At 39.6% G+C, this 16,996-nt stretch overlaps 1 protein-coding gene across 2 annotated transcripts in view; it reads right to left on the reverse strand.

Annotated features, from left to right (window-relative positions):
* Positions 1 to 310: 310 nt before the first annotated feature.
* Positions 311 to 16,996, reverse strand: part of LOC131918069 (zinc finger protein 431-like) — a 43,005-nt gene continuing 26,319 nt past the window's right edge. Inside the window, exons 3-5 of one of the 2 annotated variants that reach the window (XM_059272351.1) lie at positions 3,586 to 3,712; positions 2,829 to 2,889; positions 311 to 1,661 (exon numbers count right to left, since the gene is read on the reverse strand). In XM_059272351.1, coding sequence (XP_059128334.1) covers positions 365 to 1,661; positions 2,829 to 2,889; positions 3,586 to 3,712 — 1,485 coding nt within the window. In that variant the 3' untranslated portion in view covers positions 311 to 364. Of the gene's footprint in view, positions 1,662 to 2,824; positions 2,890 to 3,585; positions 3,713 to 16,996 lie in introns of those variants that run through there. The other variant, XM_059272352.1, reaches the window with a different exon arrangement.

The following is a 16,996-nucleotide window of genomic DNA, read 5'->3' on the forward strand; positions in this document are numbered from 1 at the left end:
TCTTGTGTAACTTAATTGGCTAAAGATCTTACCAAATCCTTTATAGCCAGATTCTCTTCTGTATGAGTTTTTTCAGGTCCTCAATGGCTATTGTGATATGCACAGGCTTTAGCAGAACGATTTCACACTGTAAGTTTTACTCTTTTTTTTTTTTTTGATTTTTCCGAGACAGGGTTTCTCTGTGTAGCTTTGCGCCTTTCCTGGAACTCACTTGGCAGTCCAGGCTGGCCTCGAACTCACAGAGATCCACCTGGCTCTGCCTCCCGAGTGCTGGGATTAAAGGCGTGCGCCACCACCGCCCGGCAAGTTTTACTCTTTTATAAAGACTACCATGAAGTGCAAAACCTTACCACACTGACTACATTTATAGGGTTTCTCTGCAGTATGATGTTTTCTCATGATTTTGAAGACTACAGTGACATACAAAGGCTTTACCACATTGATTACTTTCATAGGATTTCCCTCCAGTATGTGTTCTTTTATGTATTTGGAGTCTACTGTTAAATGCAAAGGCTTTCCCACATTGATTACATTCAGAGAGTTTCTCTCCAGTATGTGTTCTTTTATGTATTTGGAGGTTAGAGTGAATTGTAAAGCTTTTAGCACACTGATTGCATTCATAGTATTTCTCTGAAGTATGGATTCTTTTATGAATTTGGAGATTACTCTGTTGTGAAAAAGCTTTTCCACATTGATTACATTTATAGGGTTTCTCTCCAGTATGCGTTCTTCTATGCATTACAAGATGACTATGACATGTAAAGGCTTTACCACAATGATTACATTCATAGGGTTTCTCTCCAGTATGTATTCTTTTATGTGTTTGGAGATAACTGTGACATGCAAAGGCTTTACCACACTGATTACATTCATAGGGTTTCTCTCCTGTATGTGTTCTTTTATGTATTTGGAGATGACTGTGACATAAAAAAGCTTTACCACATTGATTACATTCATAGGGTTTCTCTCCAGAATGTACTCTTCTATGCATTAGAAGATGACTATGTTGTGCAAAGGCTTTACCACACTGATTACATTCATAGGGTTTCTCTCCAGTATGTGTTCTTTTATGTGTTTGGAGACTACTGTCACGTGCAAAGGCTTTACCACATTGATTACATTTATAGGGTTTCTCTCCAGTATGTATTCTTTTATGTGTTTGGAGATAATTGTGATATGCAAAAGCTTTACCACATTGATTACATTCATAGGGTTTCTCTCCTGTATGTGTTCTCTTATGTATTTGGAGAGAACTGTGACATACAAAGGCTTTACCACACTGATTACATTCATAGGGTTTCTCTCCAGTATGTATTCTTCTATGCATTAGAAGATGACTGTGTTGTGCAAAGGCTTTACCACATTGATTACATTCATAGGGTTTCTCTCCAGTATGTGTTCTTTTATGTGTTTGGAGACTACTGTCACGTGCAAAAGCTTTACCACACTGATTACATTCATAGGGTTTCTCTCCAGTATGTGCTCTTTTATGCCTTAGAAGACTACTGTTACATGCATAGGCTTTACCACATTGATTACATTCATAGGGTTTCTCTCCAGTATAGATTTTTTCATGCCTTTGAAGATAATTATGATATGCATAGGCTTTAACATTTTGAGTATATTCAGAAGGGTCCTCTCCAGTATGACTTCTTTCATGCCTGCAACGATAATTAGCATATGTAAAAGATTTACATTACACTGTTGAATATATCTGAATGAATTAATTTTACCCTTCAGTCTAACTGTAAAGAGGAATCAGATCTTAAAGCTTTATTACTTTGTTTAAACTCATATTTTTCCCCTTCATTAAAGGTTGTTTTGCATCTTTGAATATACCTGTGATGGTAAGAGCCTTTATTACAGGACTCACATTTATAGCATCTTTTTTTCTATATGAATTTTTTCACATATTTGAAGAGAACTGGAAAAACTTAGAGCTTTACTAGCCTTATTGCATTCATAAATTTCCTATACTGTGAATCATACTACATTTGCAAAGTGAACCAGGACAAATAGAAGTATTTATGCATTCCTAGCACTCATAGGGCTTTTCTACAGTGTTAGTTTGTTGATGTATTTCCAATGAAGCCAGAAAATCAATTACTTGTAAACTTGAATCACATTCAACAAGTCTATTCAAATTGGGGATTACTACAAATCTAATTCTTCTGAGAGGGAGAAGGATATGTTGCTTCTTTCAATATCCCTATGTTCATATGGCTTGTATCCAGAGTGACATATGATATACCTATTAAAGGAAGAATAGCAAATAAAAGGTGTCCACATTGCCATCACACACTCTGACATTCTGTTCCTCATAGACATATGGTATAGGGATTAAGGTTTCTCTACAACAACCACCCCTTGGCTCTTGACTCTAACTGCCCCTCTCATTAAACTGAGCAGTCACAACAAGTATATGAGTTACACTACTTTTACTGTGGACTATTTGCTTATTAGAAGGTTTTAGACATATACTTATCACTGTACATACTTTATTTAAACATACTTATCAATGTAAATACTTTTGTAATATGAGTGGTATAAAACTAAATGGATTGGCAGTTCTACAGCATAGCTCTCATAAGGCTATGATTCAAATGGTGGTATCTGTTAAGGCATTGTTTCCTTGTCTTCTTTCTTAAAACAATGCCTTGCAAACACAATTCACTTACTTGACATTGTGGTATATAGTTTTATGAGAATTTAATAATCATCAATGCACTTTAAGTTGTGCTTATTTACACTGTTGCTTTTTTTAAAAACTTCCAAACACCTTAAAATTTCTTGATGCATATTTGTATTAGCTTGCACATGAAAATTACCTTTCATGTCTTCTAGAACTTTGACAATGGTCTTCAATATTATGATCTTCCCATGTGTAGCCTAAAATATAGTACCAGAAAATGTATATTATTGGAAACTGCAAAATTTAAGTTATTATCTTCAGTGAACCTTAGAAACATGCCTGATTGTGGTGATAATTTATTTGTGCACCCCAACAAAGCTTATCTGAGGATCAGAGGAAAAAGCCAGCCACTATATTACTACATAGAGGTCAGGTAGTGGTAGTACATGTCCTTAACCCTGAAATTCATCCAGCTCTCTGTGAGTTCAAGACCACACTGGGAACAGAGCCAGGAATGGTGGCATAAGCCTTTAATCCCAGCAGTAGTTAATCATAGAGGTCTGGAACTCTGTACAGACAGAGAGGAAGTGATAGAGCTGGGCAGAAAGAAGAAAGTAATATAGCTGGGCAGAGAGAGGAAGTGAGATGGCAGGGCACAGAAAGGATATAGGCATGAGTATACAGGAAGTGGCTCTCTCTGAAGGCTGAGGCGTTGGTGAGGTGAGGTTGACTGTGGCTTGTCCTATTCCTCTGATATTTCAGTTTTCACTCCACTATCTGGCTCTGGGTTTTTTATTAATAAGATCGTTTAGCAATTGGTCTTACACCTGATTTATTCACATCATTCTTCCTCAGTCTCAATTATAATTACAGAAGAGCATCAATAATTAAGAAACAGTCACCCCCCCTTATTTTAAAATGTGAAGACTGTGAAGTAAAATTCACAGTCTTACCTATAGCAGTAAGGTTCCTGTAGGTATCCCGCATCACATCTCTGTAGAGACTCTTCTGGGAAGGATCCAGCAAAGCCCACTCTTCCTGAGTGAAGTCAACATGCACATCTTCATAGGCCACTGCATTCTAAAATATCCCATACATGTGTACAAAAGAAAGTGATACTGACAACATTGTAAATGTATACTTATTTAAAAATATAGTCATAATTATTGTGCTTCCCACATTTATTCCATAACATGGAAGTTCTAATGTAATCACCAAGTCACTTTAGAAGGAAACTGAATAAGAGGGTCACCTCTGTCATTTCTGCACCCTTTGCATGGGGTATTACCTTGTTAGAGAAATGCCTATTAACAGACATAGACAAACAGATCAACTGTTTCTCTGACTACACATCAGAGAAATTATATGAACAATTAATTACTAACTACAAAAAAAGATTAGGTGAACCAGCTCATGCCTTTAATCCCAGCATTCTTAAGGCAGAGGCAGGTGTGTCTGCCTGAGCTGAATGCTAGCCTTGTTTACACAATCAGTTCCAACACAGCCAGAAGTACATATTAAGAACCTGTCTCCCCTGCAAAAATCAAACAAAAAAGACAGAAAGAACTCAGAGGTTTTTTACTGAATTTCCTACAAAGAGCTATGCATTCACTCCAGTTCTATATTTATCATCTAGAAACCTGAAGTACCTGTCTAAACTGTAACATTAATAAGATCTAACTGAAATGAACTGCATGTTTAAACAAGTACAAATGGACACATGAAAACATAAGCAATATAAATGTTGATCATAAATAATCAAAAGTAGGGCAGGAAAGATGGCTCAGTAGTAAAAAGCTCTTGCTGGTTTTGCATATGTGTAGGTTCAATTGCCAGTACTTACATAGGGGAACACAACTATCCATTATTCCAAGCTCAGGGTTCTGAGACCATCTTTGGACTAGTGTGAGGACCAGAAACCCATGGAGTGCATATCCATACATATAGACAAGACTCATACTCATTTAAAAAATTCAAAGCAAATACAACAAGCAGGAAGAATGTCACACCTGCAATCCAATGACTCAGAAGGCTCAGGCAGTATTAGTGTCATGAATACATACCACCCTGGAAGAGAGAATGATACCCTCTGCCAAATTTCAAAATTCAAGATGTTGGTGAAGCTCAGCACAACAGTACATACTCAACAGAAAGGAGGGTCTGAGCTAAATTGTGTAAAGCTATTTATTACTTAAGGTCCACCTGACCTAGGTGGTGTCTCCTTGTGGAATTTACCCTAAATCAGGAGACTAGCATGTGGTGGTCTGGACTGTTATTTCTGTTAGTCCTTGAATGTGGCTAAGGGAGATATCTGATTCCAGTGCTGAAAGGGGAAAAATGGATGGGCTGGGGGGAAGAAAGCCTTTCCTGAGGCTGTTCTCCAATGTATATGTCCAGAGAGTGATCAGTCCACAGTGTTAGCAATTCTTAGGAAAAAATCAATTGGGAAAACTATGAAGGCACACATGATTTTCATAACAGAAGACAGCTGATATATAACAAGCCAGATAACACCAAAAGCTCCTTGAAATTTGGCTTCCTCTGAAGGAATTCCTTGATCCCTTCAGGTAGTGGCTTTGCCATAACCAGCTGAGTTCTTATAATATATTCCTGCGGCCTGTAGCAGAGGGGCATCTGTGGTTGGTATGTAAAATGAATAAAAAAAATTTTTAATTAAAAAAAATTTTTTTAAAGGATCTCTCTCTCTCTCTCTCTCTCTCTCTCTCTCTCTCTCTCTCTTAGGGCTCTGTAGGCCTTGGCAGGTTACAAGGCTCAGAGAGGTCTAGTTTCTCGAGTATCTTCTAGGAGTTCTGTTGTTGGTTGTTTCTACTCTTTTGAGGGGTCCACCACTCAGCTCCCAAATAAATTACACATGGAGACTTATTCTTAATTATAAACATTGAGCCTTAGCTTGGCTTGTTTCTTGCCAGCTTTCCTTAACTTATCCCATCTACCTTTTGCCTCTGGGCTTTTCCCATTCTCTTCTGTAAATCTTACTATTACTCCGTGGCTTGCTGTGTAGCTGGCCCCTAGAGTCCTACTCCTTCTCTGGCTACTTCTCTCTAGCCTAGATTCCTCCTCCTACTTATTCTTTCTGCCTGCCAGCCCCACCTATTTCTCTCTCCTGCCTTGCTATTGGCCATTCAGTTCTTTATTAGACCACCAGGTGCTTAGACAGGCAAAGTAACATAGATTCACAGAGTTAAACAAATGCAACATAAACAAAAGTAACATATCTTAAAATAATATTCTACAACCAAGTTATGCACTTGGCACTTGACATTTAGGTGTAAGATCCATTTGAATTAATGTTGTGGAGGTTCAAGGCATCTCTTGTGTTGGGTAGCACTCCACTACTAAGCAACCCCAGCAGGCACCCAAGGATGTTCCTGCCACAGCAACAAGTAGATTTAGGGTGGATGCACACCTCTCCTTCTGCTCCTCCAGATCCAATCCTCCCAGTCTAATCCCCAGGCCTGTAGCAGAAAATCTTCTGTGGTCTTCCTTTCCTCTCTGACTCCATCCCCAGTGTATCACAAAGATCTTTTCCTCCAATCTTCCTTCCCCCTCCCCACCCAACTCATCTCATCATCCCTGCTCCAACAGTGGCAGGCATTCACTGAGAACACAGAAGCTGAACAGGCCAGGGAAGAGGTAAGCCAACTGAAGACTCCCTCTTCACCTCCAAATCTTATTTCCCCCAGTCTCATCCCTAGCACTTCAACAGAACACCAGCTACAGCCTCCCCCCATACCCTATCCCCTCCTCCTGCCCACTGTGGATCCCAGAGACCACCCCCACCTAGCCTACCTCCCACTACTCATTGATTTACCCCAGCCCCAACTCATGCAGGGACCACCTGCAGATCTTCTCTTCTCCCTCTGTTCCCCTAGATTCAACACCCCATCTCATCCCCAGCTCTGCAGCAAAACACTTGTGACAGTCTTTCCTGCCTACCTGTTCCCATCTCCTGTGGATCTCACAGATCTTTCCTTTATAACTTCCCTCTTCCTAATAGTGCGAGCGATGATGTAAAAGCTGTACCTTAGTGGATAATTTCTGAATCTTATTACAGATTGCTTTCTTTTCTTTTCTTTTTTTTTTTTTTTTTTTTTTGCATTTTGAGACAGGGTTTCTCTGTGTAGCTTTGCACCTTTCCTGGATCTCGCTCTGTAGACCAGGCTGGCCTCGAACTCACAAAGATCCGCCTGGCTCTGCCTCCCGAGTGCTGGGATTAAAGGTGTGAGCCACCACCACCCAGCTACAGATTGCTTTCTTAACATGTAGTTAGCATCATATGTATTTCCACCATTGTGATGACAGTCATCATGATATATGGCATAAATGGTAACATTCAACAGCCTGTGAAATTTTATTTTTGATTCATTCTCCAAAACTGTTTTAGATAAAGTAAATGTTTAGATAAATGTGAAGGAAGAGTCTTAGTCATGTGCACATGTTGGAACTTTAGTTCCTGGAAATTTGCAATATGATATAAATTATTTAAATGCCAGTTCTTTCACAACATGTTCAAAGATGACACCATACGTCCTAAAGATTTTGTTAACAAGGAAGATATATGCAATATTTCAAGTGGAGAAAACTGGACAAGAGAAATGGTGCATAAGGAATATTGGAATCTGGAATTTAAATGTCTTAATTCTGGAAAAAAATAATGTTAATTGCCACTCAACATAGTCTCACCTAAGTTTGCTTTTATTCCCTAAGTATGTCTTTATTGGAGTTCCCTTCAAATGACAAATGAACTGATAGAAAGTCATAACAAACTCAAAGAAATACATTTATGGTCAGGGTGTTGGGCCAGGAGAGAGAAAGTGATCAGGGATGCACACTCACATAGAGTCCCAAGCACCACATCAGATGGGTGAGGTCTTGTGATCTGAGGACAACTTCTGCTTTCAACCTTGAGCAAAGAAGCTCCTGTTGTGATGCCAGATACCTTTGATTGCTCACAGTGCTGAGGATTATACAATGTTGAGTTTTATTGCTAAATGGGGTATCTACACCACTCCCTGTATAGCTTAGAAAAGATTGTAGGTAGGAAGTCCAAAGAGTTTAAAGGCTGGATGTAAAAAACTCTTCTGGTATTACATTGCCTTTCTCATCAAGAACTCATAACATTGTGGTTCTTGCACCGTACCTGAGTAAGACTACATTCAGTCCTGGACTAACAATTTCAAGGGGACTTATGGCTCCCTGAGGAAGCTAGTGGATGCTTATGGATACTTGTGAAAAGGATTCACTGACATTAGTGGTACAGTGCATCCAGCATAGCTCTAGGGATGGACTTGACTGGAGCAGTGAGGGAATAAAGAAAAAACAGGTAGACAGACACATGGACAGAGAGCTGGGGTTGATTGTTCTGGGGTCTCACATGAAGAAACCTCAGCACCTGAGAAGTTCAGCACATTTATTGTATAGACTTGAACAGAGGTGCAGGGTTACTGTATACCCTTGAACAAGGAGATAGAGTTATGGCATACAATAAACAAGGAGGTGGGGTTGAGTGTATACACTTGGATCAAGGAGACAAGTTTAGCTAACTAGGTAGGAGCAGTCTCTGTATGGGAACAGTATTCAGGCTGTAAACATCCAGGAGAAAAACATGGTGGACTTCTTTTTGCAAACACTGTCAATATCCACATTTAGGCCACTGAGGTATGGCGTTACATTTCTCTGATCCTCATCCTGGGTAATGGAAGCTTTTCCACTTTTCCATGGATATGAGGTTATGGTTCTTTACATCGTTGGCTTATGTCAAGAACACACACTCACTAAAGACTTCACACACTCTGGTATTCCTCCACTCTACATAGTATAGCCACTGGTTAGTTCACCTTGCTGCAAAGATACATGCTGCAGGTGAACCACAGTGAGAAAGTTTCACTGAGCATGTCTCTATTGGGAACTCCAGCTGATTACCTAAACTGGGTTCATTAGTTGGTTTCTACGGAATACTTGTTAGCCCCCAGTGTGATGAAGTATTCTTTTTCCTTCTCATTTTTGTTTTCTTTGAAAACCTCAGTACAGTGGAAACTGCTTTTACTGGACATCTCTTGAGAATCCCAAGGAGATTCCAAATTTAATTTCTTCTTGATGTTTTAAGTTCTGAATTTAAAGATATATTTTTATATATCTGTCTGCCTGCTTGCCTGTCTGCCTGTTATCTGTCCACTTATTATTGCTGTATCTCTCCATTGGTATGTATTCTTTTACTTTGGATTTATCAAGTACACACACACACATATTCTATATTCTACTCTCACAATCCCTTGTTTATGTACATACAGACATTATAAGTTATGATACACATATGAGTTTTTTTCTGGGACTGGGTCACCTCGCTCATATCATATTGTCAAGATCCATCCATTTTATGCAAATTTAATACTATGTGTACATGTGTAATTAATTACTGATCAAAAATAAAAACTATTACTATTACTGATGAAACATACAGCATACATGCAACTCTGAAAACAATCATCACTGCAACAAACCCAAAGGATTCACTTATATATCCATTGATGATTCAAAAAGCAATGACATTTAGGTTTTCCATAGCAGAATGTCACGGAAGTGTTAGTTACCCATTGTGTGTGTGTGTGTGCGCGTGCGCGCGCGTGCACGTGCTTGCATCCAATCTACTTTTTTTTTTTTTTTTTTTTTTTGGTTTTTCAAGACAGGGTTTCTCTGTGTAGCTTTGCGCCTTTCCTGGAACTCACTCTGTCGACCAGGCTGGCCTCGAACTCACAGAGATCGGCCTGCCTCTGCCTCCCGAGTGCTGGGATTAAAGGCGTGCACCACCACCACCACCCGCATCCAATCTACTTATTGAATCTTTCTTAGTTGAAGCTCTCATCAACTGCATTTGACTAAGTCTTTTTTAGTTTCATTTTGAATGTCTCATTAGCTTACAAAGAATCAGGCTTTAATAAAGTTTTTTCAACAAAACTTGTTTTTGTTGTTTTTCTTCCCCCTTTGTTCCTCCCATCTCCCTCACCTAATTGAAACTCTAACTCCAGCTTCCTTTCTACTTTTATGTCACATGTGACCTCTCCCCACTCTTAGCATCCTTTGTCCACCTCTCCTGGACACCTGTCTGTTGGGATGCCATTTTGTATGCTGTGAATGTGTTGCTCTGATTGGTTGATAAATAAAACACTGATTGGCCAGTAGCCAGGCAGGAAGTATAGGCAGGGTGAGCAGACGAGGAGAATTCTGGGAAGAGGAAGGCTGAGTCAGGAGTCACCAGCCAGACACAGAGGAAGCAAGATGTCAAGGCAGAACTGAGAAAAGGTACCAAGCTATGTAGCTAAACATAGATAAGAATTATGGGTTATTTTAAGTGTAAGAGCTAGTCAGTAATAAGTCTGAGCTAATGGCCAAGGAGTTATAATTAATGTAAGTTTCTGAGTGATTATTTTATAAGTGGACCACAGGACTGTGGGGGCTTGGCGGGACCCAAGAACTATCTGATGGCACCCAGATGTGGTGGCAAGAGTTTCCACCTAAAACCTGAGAGAGCTTAAGAAGAGATTACAAATGTAGCTAAGAGCACCTTCCCAGGTCATGTCGCTCATAGCGGGCTGAGGTTCAGTGATGTGTACCCTGCTGTGGCAGGTGTATGGTATGCAGGCTGGTGCTACAGCATGGCAGATTCCTGTCAAGTCACACAGGGGTTTCTCCAAGTTGTGCAGCACAATGTGTGGCAGATTTAGCTTTCGCTAGTACAGACAAAAAAATGGCTTCTAGGCTATATGCTGCTTTGATGGAGGCATAGACCTACTGCTTCCAAGAGTCGGTGGTGCACATGGCTCCCAGAGCTGGCGGTAAATGTACCACTGCCATATTGGGGAGCTGAAGTGAGTGGAGTCAGCAGCCAAGGCTTCTGTTTCAGTACTAGCCACTGCAGTTTAAAGCAACAGATTCACAATAAGGCAGATTCAGACGGAATAAGACTTTAAATGGTTTACAGTGTGTGTAAAAATGTATGTAGGCTTGAAAGAGAGAAGAAAATGAATATAGACAGTTATATAAAGAAATCATTTCAAAAAATAAAGTCTTTAAAGAGACAGTAAAGGTAATGTAAAAAATAAGCCATTCAGCAGTTAACTCTGCAGCTCACTCACACACGATTGAGCCTGTATGATAATGAGTATTCAGAGATTGGTAAGGCCTTAGGGGTACTCACCAACCTAAGACAGAGTGCCTATGTGGCCTATGCAGGTGTCTCCATGACGGGTAAGGTGACCTGCTGACGTCTCACGCAACCTAAGTCAGAAGCTCATTTTTTAGTAAAAGGGGAGGATCTGTAGGGCCCTGGCCCCCGTTTTGGGTAACTGTTGCCTTGCTTGCTGACCTTGACCTTGATATCCTCCCTATGCTAATTCCCTGCCAGGTTCCACCCTCCTGAATGCTTAAGGGAAGTTCCTTGTCTGTGTATCCTGCATATTGGGCATTAACAGCTTAGATGCAAAACTGTAAAATATTGGTAGCGAACTTCTGCCCTCTTGGGTTCTCCCATTGTGCTGTAAGCCTGTATTTAAGACCTCCTCCCTCCTTCAATAAATGGCATTCAGCATTAAAAAAGAAAGAAAGAAAGAAAGAAAGAAAGAAAGAAAGAAAGAAAGAAAGAAAGAAAAGAAAAGCTGGTTATAAACAAGCCAAGCTAAGGCCAGGTATTTATAAGAAAAAAAAATAAGCCATGTAAAGATGGATATTACAAAAAGAATCTGGATTGTGTTGTCTTTGGGATTTTTAACTGCAGAAAGACATTTGATTGTAAAAGCTGTTGAGTTAAATCAATATATATATATACATATATATATACATATATAATTTTAAAGGTATCTTGACTTCAAAATTTATGTCTAAGGATACATGGCTTTGGAAGGTTCTGCTTTTGTTTCCACAGAAGATGAAAACTTAGTATTGCTTCTGAGCTAAGATGGTTTGATCAAGGAAGACCCCCAAAGAGGTCTCCAGATGTTCTAACATCCAGATCAGCTTCAAGGCAACTGGATCAGACAATGCAGCCTCATAGACTACTCCAGTCAGAACTTGATCATAATTCTTAATTTTCTCAGGACTCCCATAAGATTGCCAGTGCCTCTATCCAGCAGGAAGTCGTATGAGAAGCTACATCCAAATTCCCAAATTATTGTTTATAAGTGTTTATTTTTATTTAAAGGGGGTTTATTATAAATACAATCTCTTTCTAATGAAGAAAAGGGGATAATATAGATATGATAGGATGAAAGGGTTGATTATTGAACCTACTTTTAAAGAGCAACAACTTGTTTTAAGATGTTTTACACTGCTATGGATTTTAGTTTATTAATACAAATTTAAAGTTAATTTTGTTATACTGTATGTATATTTCTACTCTTGTTTAAAGTATTTTGTTTATGCAACTCATTTGAAATTATAATGTATAGTTGAGAAATACAGATTAATAATTAGTCATCTATGATAATCAAACTTATAGTCATGTTAGTTAAGTTTTCTAAGTATACATAAATATATTTCAATTAGGTATGTAATCTTCAAATACTTGAAAGACCTACAGAATATAGCATTTAAAATGTTTTAAAAACTTAGACTTTCCTGGACAATGAGACATATCTGCTCCTGGCAGCACCAATTTACTTCAAAGAGGAAGATGGGTTTCAAAGACACTCCATACGGAGTTTATCTTCTTCTTGGCAAAAATAGACATTTGGGCAAGAAACTGTTCTTGCCTTGACTGCTTGACCAAGTGTTTTATTGACTGGACATGCAGTACCCATAGGAAGGTGACCACTGAACTTTGCAAGGCAAGATGGTCCTTCAGGTTCCTGCTTCACAGAGGAGACTGCCAAATATTCTACAAGACGTGGGGAGAAGTGACTAAAAAACTCTAGACCTATTAGCTGAAGGTGGATGCCCCAACATTACAGAGGAACTTTGGATGAATGTCCAGGCAGCAAGATGTCTCTGTCATTTCTAGAATTATGGAAGTTGCTTAAAGTGCATTTCCTGTTTACTTAGGTAATATTATATCTTTCTGGGGTCTTTGATGTAGTTGAAAGCTAGTTATAATTTTATTGGTTATGATAAAAGATAAATTAGACATAAAAATTTAGACACAAATATAAGATAGAGTATTGTCTTTAATATTGCCAAATACAAATAGACTAGATATTATAACTGTAATTCTTACTTGACAACTGTTTTGTTATATGTAATTTTACTATGTTAAAGTTAAAACCTTTTTTGATTAGACAGAAAAGGGGAAGTGCTGTGGGATATTGTTCTGTATGCTGTGAATATGTGTTGCTCTGATTGGTTGATAAATAAAACACTGATTGGCCAGTAGCCAGACAGGAAGTATAGGTGGGGTAAGCAGACAAGGAGAATTCCGGGAAGAGGAAGGGCTGAGTCAGGAGCCACCAGCCAGACACAGAGGAAGCAAGATGTCAAGGCAGAACTGAGAAAAGGTATCAAGCTACATGGCTAAACATAGATAAAAATTATAGGTTAATTTAAGTGTAAGAACTAGTCAGTAATAAGCCTGAGCTAATGGGCAAGCAGTTATAATTAATATAAGCTTCTGGGTGATTATTATTTTTTTTGTTTTTTGTTTTTTTTCAAGGCAGAGTTTCTCTGTATAGCTTTGGAGCCTGTCCTGGAACTCCCTTTGTAGACCAGGCTGGCCTCAAACTCACAGAGATCTGTCAGCCTCTGCCTCCTGAGTGTTGGAATTAAAGGCATATGCCACCACTGAGTGATTATTTTATAAGCAGGCCACAGGACTGCAGGAGCTTGGTGGGACCTGAGAAACATCCGACTACACCTGTCTAGTTTTACACTCTACAATCCACTCTCACAGCCTGTTATTTAAGTACATACAAACATTTTAAGTTAGGATACAATATGAGAGAGCATGAGATTTTTATCTTTCTGAAATTAGGTCACCTCACCCATAATATCAAACCCCCAAGATCCATCTTTTTCTGCAAATTTAATAATTTCACTTTTTTTTTAAACAGCTGAAGGGCACTCAGGCATTTTGCTAGCATACTCACTGATAAATTTGAGGAAACAAGACTAAGTGTCTTCTTTGCCATCTAAGTTTTATATCATCAGATTAAATAGTATTAAGGGATATAAATTGCAGAATATGGTAGACTGACATTTACAATAATACTATTCAATTCCTCACTGAAGTATTTCTAATGGAATCAGAATGCCATAGTTATTTGTTATTTGCATAAACAATCATGTATTTAAAAATAAACAGTATAGTGAGGTGACTACAAGTAATATACTATATTAGATGTTTGCGGTCACTGAGTGTACATCTTAAATGCTCTCTCTTGAATGTTTGAGGTTAGAGATGTATTAATTAGATTAATTCACTCATTTAACAGTGTACATGTATATCAAATATGCTGTACATAAAACCATGCAATATTTGTTTGTCAATTATACTTTTCAAAATCTGGGTGAGATTTTGTAAAATTGGGCTATAAACATACTGGCTTCTTTCTTTTCTCTCCCTCTCTGATTAAAGACAAATACAATGTTATTAGGTACCCTGGAATATGTGACAGGGAAAAGAGGGAAGTATCTGGTCAAGTTCCATCAAGCAACTAAGATACCAGTGCAATAGACTGTGAGATACTGAATACTACAGACAACTATGCAAGTAAACAAGATGAAGCCTATTATTCTTAAACTTCCCATCACTAAAATCAATGTGTTGGCCAAACTTTCTGAAGCTCTAGCAGAAAATGCATGTTCATGTCTCTTTGTCATCTCTAGAAACTTCCTGCCTTCTTTGGTTAACACCCACTTTATCCATCAATGTCAAGAATGAGTAGCTGAGTCTCTCATACCACATCACTTTGAGACTTCCTGTCTGTCTCCCTTTTGCACTAAAAACAACCTTGTGATTATACTTGGCCTATCTAGATAATCTAGGAAAAAATCATTTTATTCCAAGTGTCATCTAACTAGCAGCCTTAATTCTATAGGTGACTATAGCATCTTGTATACTACTTCCAGGGGGGAAATAGAAGACATCTATGAAGTCAGCAGAAACTATCATACAATGGGATGACCTCAGGGAGGAGGCTAATCAAACAATGCTGCATATGGGGGACACAGAGTATTTCAAGAACGTTATCGATGAAGCCCACAGTGGTCTTGTGACTGATAACCACAGCTACATGTGGTGGGAAGAGTTGGATTCTCATATTTCAAGCAACCCCTTCACAAAGGCCCTAGACAGAGACCATTACCAGCTCCCCCAAGCATATTTCTCATTTTAGAGAAGGAGTTCTGTTTTTGCTCTATACTTCAGAGACTCAGGGAAAGCTTCCAGGCTATTACTTGACTTTTCCGAGCTTGCTCCTAGGTTTGAGAAGAAGCTGTGTTCCTTCTCCATACATGAGGGCCCCAGGGAAGGCCTTGTTTGTAGCATGAATCTTAAATGGTCTTATTAATAAGGCAAACCTAGAGCCAGGTATTAGGGTGAATGCTGGAAGATCAGAGAAGCAGAACAAGGCACAGTTTCCTCACCTCGCCAATTCCTCAGCTGATCCTGTTTTCTCAGACTGGAAGCTTCTCAGTCCTCATTCAGAATGAATCTCAGCTGAACTGCTACTCACAGCCTGAAAGCTTAACCCACCTCTAGTTCCTGGTCCTCACGCCTAATATACCTTTCTGCTTTCTGCCCTCACTTCCTGGGATTAAAGGCTCACTTCGTGGGATTAAAGGCATGAGTCACCATGCCTGGCTGTTTCCAGTGTGGCTTTAAACTCAGAGATCCAGATGGATTTTCTGCCTCTGGAATGCTAGGATTAAAGGCGTGAGTGCCACCATTTTCTAGCCTCTGTATCAGTGGCTGTTCTGTTCTCTGACTCCAGATAAGTTTACTAGGGTGCACAATAATTTGGGGAACACAATACCACCACACTTGTTTGATCAGGCCAGCCTTCCACACATCAATATTTTTTCTTCTCAAACAGTTGTCACCTGCTATCTTGCCTATCTAGCAGAACTATGCTTTCCTCAAAGAGAAAACTGGACCTTTATGGCACACCAGGCCTTAATGTTGGCTGTGACCCTGTAATGTCCCCTTTAACAGCTTGTTCGAGACCTGTTCCTTGATATGGGGATGGGCATAGTGACTGTTTGTATATTAGAGTGTCTCCTTTTTAATGGCTTGAAGCCAAATTACTGGACAATCCTGGTGAACAAATGTGTATCCTAATATCCTACTGTATAACAAGCCTGGTTAGCATATTGCCTATCTTTGGAGTGTTTTAGAGGCAGCCCTTGCTTAGCTAAATGTGACTTCATGTGACTATCTCCTAAGCATTGATAAATCCTTTATATCACCAACTCTACTCTACTACATCACAGCTTAGTAGTGGAGTGCTATCCTACACAAGAGATGCCTTATACAACCTCCACATAATTAACTATAAATGGATCTTATACCTAAATATTAAATGCAAAGTACAGAACTTCTAGAAGATACTAAAGAAACTAGACCTCTCTGAAACTGGCAACCTGCCTTCCATGGATGTACCAAAAGAATGCTGACATTGACTACAAAGATATTTCTACACACAACTCCCTGTTACCAATGCTCTGCACAGAGGCACCCCACCGAGGGAAGTTATGAAGAGGCCTGCATTTGGGCCCAGGGAGTCGCAAAGACTGCATAGGACCTTACAGGACACCAAATCTGGCCTCAGGTTCCCACTAGGGGAAGCCTTGCCACACTGGCTTGGGCAGCTCACCATCTCCTCCTCCCCATCTGGGGGCAGCAGCCCCTCACTCACTATGTCATGGCTCCCCAGATTGCCCATGCTCCCCTCACAGCTCCCTGCAGTAGCACTCACAGCACAGCAAACAAAACCACTGGTGCCTTTTCAGCTACACAGACACTCCTGCTGCCTGGAGCCTGAAAAGCCCTACACTACTTCTGACTGCCATGTTACCCTGCATGCCCTGATTGGCTAGTGAGGATTGAGTGACAAGCTTAACCCTTAAGCTTACAGTGTGCTGAGTGGACAAAGCATGGTGGTTCCTTGTCCTACCTTCCAACCCAGATCCAGATCTTTCCAGATCTTCAGAGACACGCATTTCAATAGCACTTGCCCCAGGCTGCAATAGCTGACCAAGCTATCTTCCTGCACTCCATAGACACTTCCCCTTCTTCCTCCTTGGCACAATGTGGCTAGCCTGCACAGCCCACTGCATAATGTGGAGAGAAATGATTCCCCTGTCCCATAGGTGGATGGATGCCCAGTATTTTAACAATTAAAGAGAGATTTTAGGACACAA

The sequence above is a fragment of the Peromyscus eremicus genome, chromosome 8a (assembly GCF_949786415.1).
Source record: "Peromyscus eremicus chromosome 8a, PerEre_H2_v1, whole genome shotgun sequence".
NCBI classification, from domain to species: Eukaryota; Metazoa; Chordata; class Mammalia; order Rodentia; family Cricetidae; genus Peromyscus; species Peromyscus eremicus.